We start from the raw sequence: 10,690 nt of genomic DNA on the forward strand, positions 1-10,690 counted from the left end.
AGAGAGTATAGAACAGAGAGAGGAGTGAAAAGGTTACATCTCTAAAATCTATGCATCTACAACTACCGATGCTGACCCACACAACAGTTATGCACTATAGTGGGGAGGAAGGCCTAGTAAAAACACTGAATCACAAACACTGCTTTAAATGAACATAAATATACTTCTCATATTCACCCTCTGGTTCTCTCTGTCTATCTCTCTCAGGGTCTGGTCTCTCGTTTACCCGTCCTTACTTTGTTACTTGGCGAGGGGGGGGGGTTGTTTGGGTTTGGGGGAAAGGACTGAGCCCACGTCCACGAGCAAAACGCCGGCACCATGGAAGGAAGCTGGCGATTTGTTGTCTTCGTCCGCTGTGGCTCCACTGTCTGTAGAGAGAGAGGAAAATTAGGCCTGCGAAATATTACAATATTATCCCGGTATTGCAATATTAGTGTATATCATGAAGATATATGACGACAAGGACATGTTAAGTATAGTGGTGGAGGCACAGACATAGAGGGAAGACAGACGGAGCGCTAACACACAAACACATTACTGGTTAGTGTACGCAGACGCTCTTCAGCTCAGCTTGACTGAAAGATGGAATACGGTGGTCAACAACGGGATCCAAAGAAAACATCTTACCCCAGGGCACTTCAATTGCCGACTATCCCAGAAAAAGAAAAAGGTGCCACTCAGATGTCTGCATGCAAGGGTTTATAGCCAGGACAAACAGACAGGCTTACATTGTGGCGTGTCAGACGCCTTCCTCAGAGCTTGGAGGCAACAGCCTTGAGGAAGCATACAATACTACAGTACTGTATGTACTACAGTACTGTATTACCTGTGCCATTACTTGGAGCTCCCCATGGGTCAGAGTTCATAGCGCCTGTAGTGGTGGAAGCCCCTCCATCTCCCCAGGGGTCGTCTGTGGATGCTGTGTCGGTGGGAGTTGCAGGTGCACCCCAAGGGTCACTGGCGGTGGGCGGAGTCAATGCTGGTGTAAAGGGGGTGGGGTTAAACCGATTTAAAGGGGAACTCCAATGAAAAATTGTTATATGGAAATTGTGCTCTACATCTTAAAATGACCGTATACACATTTTCTATCATGTATTTAACCTAAGGATTGAGACAAAAATCTGAATTAAGAGCACATGTGATGGTGTCACAAGATTATAACTATCACTGCTTACCTGTTGGTCCCCATGCGTCATCATCAGCCTTCGAGCCATCGCCAAATGGATCTGTGGTCCCCTCGTCTCCCCAGGGATCAGCCTTCTTTTCAGACAGTGGATTGGATGGAGCACCCCACGTGTCTGAAGCCTCGGTTTTTGGACTGGATGGTGCCCTAAAAGGATCAGCACCCTTCGTTGGGTCATTCAATGGGCCCCCAAAAGGATCAGAATCGTATTTTGGTGCCCCAAAGGGATCTGAACCACCTTTTGGTGTATTGGATGGTGCTGAAAATGTATCCTCTTTTGGTGCCCCAAACAGATCAGAACCACCTTTTGGTGTATTGGATGGTGCTGAAAATGTATCCTCTTTTGGTGCCCCAAACAGATCAGAACCACCTTTTGGTGTATTGGATGGTGCTGAAAATGTATCCTCTTTTGGTGCCCCAAACAGATCAGAACCACCTTTTGGTGTATTGGATGGTGCTGAAAATGGATCATCTTTTGGTACCCCAAATGGATCAGAACCACCTTTTTGTGTATTGGATGGTGCTAAAACTGGATCATCTTTTGGTACCCCAAATGGATCAGAACCACCTTTTTGTGTATTGGATGGTGCTAAAAATGGATCATCTTTTGGTACCCCAAATGGATCAGAACCCCCTTTTGGTGTATTGGATGGTGCTGAAAATTGATCATCTTTTGATGCCCCAAACGGATCCGCTTCAACTTTAGATGGTGTATTGGATGGTGCCGAAAATGGATCGGAACCATCTTTTGGAGCCGCAAAAGGATCTGAACCATCTATTGGGGCACTGGCTGGCGCCGCAAAAGGATCTGAACCATCTATTGGGGCACTGGCTGGTGCCGCAAAAGGATCTGCTTCTTCTGTTGTAGCATTAGATGGTGCACCCCATGCATCCTCGGATGGAGCTTTGGATGTTCCACCCCATGCATCCTCGGATGGAGCTTTGGGCGCACCCCCCCAAGGATCAGGAGCGGGTGCTTTGGATGCTGCGCCCCATGCATCCTCCTCTGATGGCTCATCTGCCCCGCCAAAGGCGTCAGCAACCGTAGGCTTGCCTGCTTTGGCGGCATCCTCCCATTCAAGCTCTTCCTTGTTCATCTTTGACTGCAATTACATAAGAGACTGGACAATCATGATGCCAAACACACATTTAACTGGTAGATGATCCAAAATGTCCTAAGTGTACAATCATTTACCTTTGAAAGTCCAAATAAAGGGAGAAATCTGACTATTAAGGTGTAATACTTACCCTTCGTTCCTCCTCTTTTTTCTGGGCCTCTAGTCTCAGTTTTTCTTGCTTCTTGGCCTCAAAGCTGGCGGCGAGATCAGCCACAGACGGGATGTTGGCTAGGGAGGGGAGCCCGGTGGCTCCTGGGACATACACTGGCTTGTAGTTTGGGTCCTTGGGGTCCTTGGGGTCATCCGAGGAGGCTGTAGAAAGAGCCCGATAAGATATAGCATAACGAGATACATTATTATGGTAAAGCAGGGTTGGGGTCAATTCACTTTTGTGTCCTGTGGGGATTTTCCAAGAATGTTTTAAGGGAAATGGTCAATTGAAGTCTCTCAAATGTTGGGTGTGCTCTGTAACGCTCACCAGTGGCGTTCTTTGAGATCTTGTCTCTGGTCTTGAGTGCAAACTCTCGCTCTTCCTTTAGTTTCTCGTCGTCCTCCATAAGAACCAGTACTACCTTGGCCTTCTCCCTCACGTTCACCCCCTGTAAAGGATAACATGAGGAGTACTGCTAGGCAGCTCTCTTTCTGAAGCATGGTGCTCCCTAAATGTAACTGTGCAGAACTGGTAAGGGGAAGCTCAAATGATCAGTGTATGCATGGGAAAGCAATGTGTTAGCTTAGATGTTAGTGGAGCCAGATACCTCAAGCCTCACTCACTTATTGGACTGGTCTCCCGGACCAGTTTAAGCCTATCCTGTTCTACAAAGCACTTTCACTGGAGTTATGCTGGAATTATGCTAATAACAATTATTCATGAGTAAATTAGCTCACAGTCAATTTCTCAAGTGAGGAGTCTTCAAAAAGAGTACATTGGAGATGGAACCTGCATATCAGAGGAGTTGGTGGGACAAACATGCATTTAGCAAGCTTTAGTACCTGATCTTTCCCATCCTTGTCCTGGAAACGGAACTCTGTTAGCGCTTTCACAATGTAGACGTTGTCCTGCATCGTATTCAGAACGCGGTCTGAGCCCGTCTTTAACAGGTTCTCCAGCAGAGTCAATGACTGCAGTTGGGGGATGGGAGAAAAACAAAATGGGGGATCCAGATGAGCGTCCCCTGCTCCTTAAAAACACTCTGCGACTTAATCACTGAATGGAGCGATCATCAACAGAACAATAAATACATAAAAAGTTAAGATGACACCATAGTGTGGCAAAGATGGGAGGGTTTTTATGAAATTACAAGCGGATTGTAAAAACTGAGAAAGATTACCCCACATACTGTATATATTTCCCATGCCAATACAAATCCTGTGGAGGACATGTATTTGTATCTGATTTGTGGCAATAGAAACAAAACAAAGAAGAAAGTGTCAAATAATATAAAGACCATCTTTTCACAGAAAGATCAAATATATGGGCTACAGTTTTACAAAGCACTTGAAAAAACAAAAATAAAAAGGAAGGAAAGGAAGACCCATAGTTACCTCTGCTGCAGAGGATACGTCCATTAGAGTTAACTGCACCTCAGATTGCAGCCCAAATAAATGCTTCACAGAGTTCAAGTAACAGACACATCTCAACATCGACTGTTTAGAGGAGACTGCATGAATCAGGCCTTCATAGTCCAATTGCTGCAAAGAAACCACTACTAAAGGACACCAATACGAAGAAGAGACTTGCTTGGGCCAAGAAAAACCAGCAATGGACATTAGACCGGTGTTAATCTGTCCTTTGGTCTGATGAGTCCAAATTTGAGATTTTTGGTTCCAACCACCGTGTCTCTGTGAAACGCAGAGTACAAGAACGGATGATCTCCACTTGTGTGGTTCCCACCGTGAAGCATGGAGGAGGAGGTGTGATGGTGTGGGGGTGCTTTGCTGGTGACACTGTCTGTGATTTATTTAGAATTCAAGGCACATTTAACCAGCATGGCTACCACAGCATTCTTCAGCGATACGCCATCCCATCTGGTTTGCGCTTAGTGGGACTATAATTAGTTTTTCAACAGGACAATGACCCAACACACCTCCAGGCTGTGTAAGGGCTATTTTACCAAGAAGGAGAGTGATGGAGTGCTGGGTCATATGACCTGGCCTCCACAATCACCCGACCTCAACCTAATGAGATGATTTGGGATGTTGGACCACAGAGTGAACGAAAAGCAGGGAACAAGTGCTCAGCATATGTGGGAACTCCTTCAAGACTGTTGGAAAAGCATTCCAGATGAAGCTGGTAGAGAGAATGCCAAGAGTGTGCAAAGCTGTCATCAAGGCAAAGGGTGGCTACTTTGAAGAATCTCAAATATAAAATATATTTGGAATTGTTTAACACTTTTTTGGTTACTACATGATTCCATATGTGTTATTTCATAGTTTTGATGTCTTCATTATTATTCTACAATGTAGAAAATAGTAAAAATAAGGAAAAACCCTTGAATGAGTAGGTGTGTCCAAACTTTTGACTGGTACTGTACATGCGTGATTATTTCTCTTTGGCCTCACCTTGTAGATGTGCCTCCAGTTCTTGTCATCTTTGAGGCGTTTCCACAGCATGGTCATGATCTCATTGCAGGCCACCACATTGTAGGTGAGGTCCGAGATGTCGGCCATCTGCGAGCTAGAGGGGCCCCATGGGTCGTTGGAGGTGGCCTCCCTCACCTGACAGACATACAGCAGTGTTAATACAGATTGTTGTCCAGATGGAGAACAAAGGCTCCCAAAGCATCCAGGCCTTCTGGCACCAAACTTGTACTACTGTATATAATTGTAGGGGAAATACTGGTGATAGAGTCACTGGTGTTACAGATAGGGGTAACAGATGGAGAACTGACTCATGCTCTGCTACAGAGGGTGTGTCTTATATTAGAAGGATGTTGCAAAGGTACTTTGGAATGCTGACAGTGTCAACTGAACAGCATATGTGGCCAATCTTACTCTGCAAGGGCCAGTGTGGATGCAGGCTTTTGCTCCAGCCAAACAGTACTAGCTTGATTCTACTAAATGAAAGCCTTGATCCAAGACTGTGATCAGTTGAATTAGGTGTACTACTAATTGGCTGGCACAAAAGAATGAACCCACACCGGCCCTTGCAAGGTAAGATTGACGCACCCTGGGTACAACATCAAGAGGGGAGAAAGAGAGGGATAGTCAAGATGAAGGGAAGCATGTCGTGGCAGAGAGTGCGAGGAAGATGAGGCAAAAATCAGGAGACAAATCTGAGAACGCAGGACAGAGAGCAAGAAAGGAGAGAACAGGAGGAGTGAGTGATGACAGAAGAGAAGGAAAAGTGAGAGTGGAGGGAAAAGGAAAGAGGGGAAAGGAGAGGGGTCAAAGACAAGATGGGGGATGGGGTAAAGTAAATCATCTCCCTTACCTTGACCTCAGCCTCAGAGAAGTTTTGAACGAGGTTCTTCAATTGTCGGCGTAGCATAGAGGACGTCATGACGCCTAATGGGGTGTCTCAAACCACAAGGACCTAGTCAGTATAAAGACTAGTAAGAGCATGTACACACACACGCACGCACGCATAGTCAACGGAAGCAGACAGAGCTTTCATCCATATATTAATGAAGCTTCTGTCTCGCCTCACGTAATGAATGGCAGGTATCAACACAGGAGAAGCTGCTTGGCACTTAGCCCAACTCATGCTGCTGATAGCTACATCTCCTTACCTATTGAAATAAAACGGATAGCGGGGGATCTCAAAGACTGTCTTGCGATCTGGTCTCACTGGCTCACTGGATGCTCATTCTTTTAGTCTCTCTCTCCACGACGACATCGGGTCCCAGCACACACAGATCAGGAACAATTCTTCTAAAAGGGAGCAAAGCAATGACATAGCTAGGGCTAGTGAAGAAGCTACTTCACATTGGCATGCCATTGGGCAACAAATTGTTTGTGTTTTTATCATGTAAATGCCAAACAGAAAATGCCGAAAGCAGCCTAGAAACTAGACCTAGTCATGATTGATAAACTAAGCTAGCTCTGTGGCTAGCTAGCTAGCATTCTGCAATGCCAATGCCAATGACAAATCCAGGCTCTGCAGTGTTACAGATTAGCTATGCACCTGAGTAGGCTATTGTCGATTTAGCATGTTATTTGGCAATTTTCGTCTTGTCACGAACGCTAGTTGCGTTATATACATCCATCTACAAAATGCATCACGATTCAGCACCATGGACAGCGACCGGCGTAGCTAAAAAAAAAAACGTCAGTGTGTCTTCATGGCTGTCGAATGTTGTTTTTAGAGCAAGCTTTAGCAAGCGAACCAGTTAGCTGTCAACGACAGTCATCTGATGACAGCTTTGGTCTACTTATATGGACAACTGACACCTACATTTATCTATATGATCCTGCGTCTATTTCAAAGGAATACGAACCTTCGAGATGTTTTCAGAGATCAGAAGAAAAAAAAACTACAATTTCCGCTTCCGTCTGCAATCCGCACCTGATTAAAAGACCACTCCCCCTACTTAATAATCACGAGGATGTTAGGCTACATTGTAGTCAATCAAATTAAACAATGTAGTAACAGTGTCTTTATTGAGAGGGAAACAAACGACTCTGTTCGTTTCTTTGTTTTTCCACAAATTAACGGATTATTATTGGGAGCAGTCTTGCCTGTTTCTCATAAGGTCGGCATTTTTGGGGTCTCAAATGTTTACATAAACATCTGTTTACCTTGGTTACAAATGCCATCTAGGGGTGCTTACACATCTATGCATATTGGCAGTGGTGTAAAGAACTTAAGAAAAAATACTTTAAAGTAGTACTTAAGTAGTTTTCTGGGGGTATCTGTACTTTACTTTACAATTTATATTTTTGACTACTTTTACTTCACTACATTCCTTAATTAAGAAAATATTGTACTTTTTACTCCATACATTTTCCTTGACACCAAAAAGTACTTTTTACATTTTGAATGCTTAGCTGGATAGGAAAAATGTCAAAATCATGCACTTATCAACAGAACATCCCTGGTCATCACTACTGCTTCTGATCTTGTGGACTCACTAAACACACATGCTTCATTTGTAAATTATGTCTAAATGTTGGAGTGTGCCCCTGGCTATCCGTAAATAAAATAAAAACAAGAAAATGGTGCCATCTGGTTTATAAGGAATTTGAAATGATTTATACTTTAACTTTTGATACTTAAGTATATTTTAGCAATTACATGTGCTTTTGATACTTAAGTATATTTTACTTAGAGGGTGACTTTTACTTGTGGTGTCTACTTTTACTCAATTATGACAATTGGGTACTTTTTCCACCGCTAATTATTGGAAGGGGTATGCTGCCTTATAACATTGGGGGATGTGCTCAGGGTCAATGCATCCTGGAACACAAACTCCGCTCTTGAATCCCCGTCACGTCATCGCCGTCTCGTGGCTTGTGAGTGTGTAGGCCACTCGCAAAAACCGAAAGGACCGATAAATTCGACACACATCATCAATTTTTTTTTACATAAATGGCGACCGAAGGCGAATATGAGTCAATCCTGTGCGTTAAACCCGACATCAATGTTTATCGCATACCACCGAGGGCTACAAATCGTGGATACAGGTAAATGCAAAGGGTTGGCCCATTTTGGGGGTGTTGGACTAAACGCGCGGTGCCGGTGGTTCTATCTGTGGTCATCGTGCTGCATTGTGTGTGTGTGCGCCTATCTCTGTCTGTTTGCTCAGAGGATGTTTACCGCTGTCGATGTGTGTCTAATATTTGTTTTGCGTAGGCCTATGAGTCATTCATTATTCTGCCCCATTGGCAATATTGATGTTACACTCGCAAAGCTGGCACTATGAGTGCGGATGAATCGACAGTGAATGGCATGATATGTCTATTTGCGTGTGTTGTTTATCACCATAGTTTACACAGGAAATGTATTGGTGTAATGCATTGACAGCAAATGTTATATGAATGTATATAGGTGATAAATAGCCCTATATCCTTTGGCCAAGGCTAGCAATCATTCTACAACAGTCTTATTATGATAGTAACATTTTATTACAGAATTGCTCAAATAATGAAACCATTGTCTATTGTCTATAAAAAGTAGTTTCAGCAGACTACTGTTTTCAATCTGGCCTATATGTGTGTGTGTGGCCCAGTTAACTGTAGGCTAAATGGTTTTAATTGAGAATCTCTAAGACCGTAGATGATCTGATATGCTATTAATTGGGGTTTGTGATCTTCATAATAGTCTTGCTTCAGCCTTCAGGTGTTATTATAACAAGACAATTGGGTCAATTCAGAAATATCTCCATATTACACAGTACTATTTGTTACAGAAGCTGTCTGAGAACAGTTTAAATAGGCACTGTTTACTGACATTATGATGTACTTCCTGTTTTGCTGTGTTATTGGCTACCTGGCTACCTGGGTATTAACTGTAGGGCAGCAGACTGGAAGCTGGATGTGCCCGATTGGTCAGGGCGCATGCGGATCACGGCGAAGGGCAAAGTGGCCTACATCAAACTGGAAGACAAAGTCTCAGGTGAGAGAATCATGAAACTGTGTGTGTGTTGCACAGCTGCCCCTTTGTCCCAGCATTGCTCATCAGGCACCCTTTCGATGTAGCCAGTAAAATGAACTTCATACAGCTTATCTGTGTGGTTTATTATTATGTTGTTTTCTCCTCCCATCCTGCAGGGGAGCTGTTCGCCCAAGCCCCTGTCACAGAGTATCCCGGCATCGCAGTTGAAACCGTAAGCGACTCCAGTCGCTACTTTGTCCTGCGAATACAGGATGGCAATGGTGTGTATATGAGTGAAAGCCCCTCTCTGTGCATTCATAGCTGTCAGACTTTTACACAGGTCATATAGTTTTATGTCAGCTTCCTTTAGCAGGTTATGGTACTTTCATCAGTCTATGTCAACATCATGTCTCGGATCGCATTTGAATTTGTCAGCTCTCCTCAAATGTCAATTCGCAACACACTGTCAGCTCCATGCCTATGCACTCATACAGCTATGTCAACCTACTCTCTCAGGCCGCAGTGCGTTCATTGGTGTTGGATTCGGGGACAGAGGGGACTCTTTTGACTTCAACGTGTCTTTGCAGGACCACTTTAAGTAAGTGATGGAAGGGGTCACTCCAGGGACAGTGTGACTGTCAAGGCACTCAAACACGGGTGCTTCACCATTTCCCACTAATAACAAACACGCCTACCGTGGTCTGTCTGCAGCATAAGCTGCCAGCCAAAACTGTCATTGAGTATACTTGTTCCAGATATTGCCGTTTCCAAAACAACTGTGACATTGCTTTTTCCAGTGTCAGTGCATATTAGGTTGATTTTGTGTGTGTGTCTCACAGGTGGGTGAAACAAGAGAATGAGATCAGCAAAAACCCTCAGGGGGCAGCTTCGGGACCAAAGCTGGACTTGGGATTTAAAGAAGGACAAACCATCACCCTTAATATTGGGGTAAAGACCTGGAACAATTAAACTAGATCATTCTCATAGAAATTGTATAACAAAATCATAGCCTGTGACCCTGGGGTCTGTTTGCGATTGGCCATTTAACTTTTCACCAACACCCAATATTCCTTAAGCGTTCCAATTTCAATATTTCTCTCTATCATCCTTTCTCTCTACCAGCAAGGCAAAAAAAGGGATAAGCCACGCTCACAGGGGGCAGGTGGGTCTGGTCTCCTACCGCCGCCACCAAAAGGAAAGATGGCTACTCCTCCTTCCTCTACCTTCTCCAATCACAACACAGTGCCTCAAACAGGAGGCCCAGAGATCGGTACAGCAGTTAAAACTCTCAATAAAGCCTTGATAAATGTTTCTTTATAGCTAAATGAAGCTTTAATTTGTTAGCTTTGATTTTTCTTTCTCTCTCAATTCAAAGGGGCTTTATTGGCATGGGAAACACATGTTAACATTGCCAAAGCAATTGAAATAAACAATCACAAATGAACAGTTGCCATTGAACACACAAAAGGGTCTCTTTTTCTCTCTCTAGGCTGTTTGCTAGATCTGGACAGTAGTAACTCCAACACTGTGGTCCAATCATCCAACCCCAGCACTGATCTTTGGGGAGACTCCACTCCTGCAAGGTAACTTGTTACAACTGTCTGTGATGAGCTTATTTTAGCCCTTTTTCTTGTTATGCTATGACATACTACCAGTCAAAAGTTTGGACACACCTACTTATTTCAGGGTTTTCTTTATTTTTACTGTTTTCTACATTGTAGAATAATAGGAAAGACAATCAATGAAATAACACATATGGAATCATGTAGTAACCAAAAAAGTGTTTAATATATCAAAATGTATTTGAGATTCTTCAAAGTAGCCAGCCTTTGCCTTGATGACAGCTTTGCATAC

The 10,690-nt window shown here is 43.7% G+C and overlaps 2 protein-coding genes across 2 annotated transcripts; one reads left to right on the forward strand and one right to left on the reverse strand.

Annotated features, from left to right (window-relative positions):
* Positions 1-240: 240 nt before the first annotated feature.
* LOC120026790 (epsin-1-like) lies at positions 241-5,803 on the reverse strand. The gene is made up of 9 exons (XM_038971507.1): positions 5,735-5,803; positions 4,864-5,019; positions 3,295-3,423; positions 2,780-2,900; positions 2,432-2,613; positions 2,067-2,286; positions 1,176-1,721; positions 827-979; positions 241-368 (listed from the first exon to the last, which is right to left on the reverse strand). Exons 1-9 carry the CDS (start codon positions 5,801-5,803, stop codon positions 241-243), a joined length of 1,704 nt encoding a protein of 567 aa, XP_038827435.1.
* Positions 5,804-7,831: 2,028 nt separating this feature from the next.
* On the forward strand, positions 7,832-10,423 carry LOC120026752 (adaptin ear-binding coat-associated protein 1-like). The gene is made up of 7 exons (XM_038971472.1): positions 7,832-7,926; positions 8,757-8,857; positions 9,013-9,117; positions 9,353-9,434; positions 9,676-9,784; positions 9,959-10,106; positions 10,338-10,423. Exons 1-7 carry the CDS (start codon positions 7,832-7,834, stop codon positions 10,421-10,423), a joined length of 726 nt encoding a protein of 241 aa, XP_038827400.1.
* Positions 10,424-10,690: the final 267 nt, after the last annotated feature.

Source organism: Salvelinus namaycush, chromosome 32 (genome assembly GCF_016432855.1).
Source record: "Salvelinus namaycush isolate Seneca chromosome 32, SaNama_1.0, whole genome shotgun sequence".
NCBI classification, from domain to species: Eukaryota; Metazoa; Chordata; class Actinopteri; order Salmoniformes; family Salmonidae; genus Salvelinus; species Salvelinus namaycush.

What these genes read in the sequence shown, in the direction of transcription:
- LOC120026752 (XM_038971472.1), top strand. Translation starts at nt 7,832, where the DNA reads ATGGCGACCGAAGGCGAATATGAGTCAATCCTGTGCGTTAAACCCGAC. An exon ending in ACTGGAAGACAAAGTCTCAG is followed by an intron (nt 8,858 to 9,012) that starts GTGAGAGAATCA and finishes CCCATCCTGCAG; the next exon opens with GGGAGCTGTTCGCCCAAGCC. An exon ending in TCTTTGCAGGACCACTTTAA is followed by an intron (nt 9,435 to 9,675) that starts GTAAGTGATGGA and finishes TGTGTCTCACAG; the next exon opens with GTGGGTGAAACAAGAGAATG.
- LOC120026790 (XM_038971507.1), bottom strand. Translation starts at nt 5,803, where the DNA reads ATGACGTCCTCTATGCTACGCCGACAATTGAAGAACCTCGTTCAAAAC. An exon ending in TCTCTGAGGCTGAGGTCAAG is followed by an intron (nt 5,020 to 5,734) that starts GTAAGGGAGATG and finishes TATGTCTGTCAG; the next exon opens with GTGAGGGAGGCCACCTCCAA. An exon ending in TGACGCATGGGGACCAACAG is followed by an intron (nt 980 to 1,175) that starts GTAAGCAGTGAT and finishes CCTTTACACCAG; the next exon opens with CATTGACTCCGCCCACCGCC.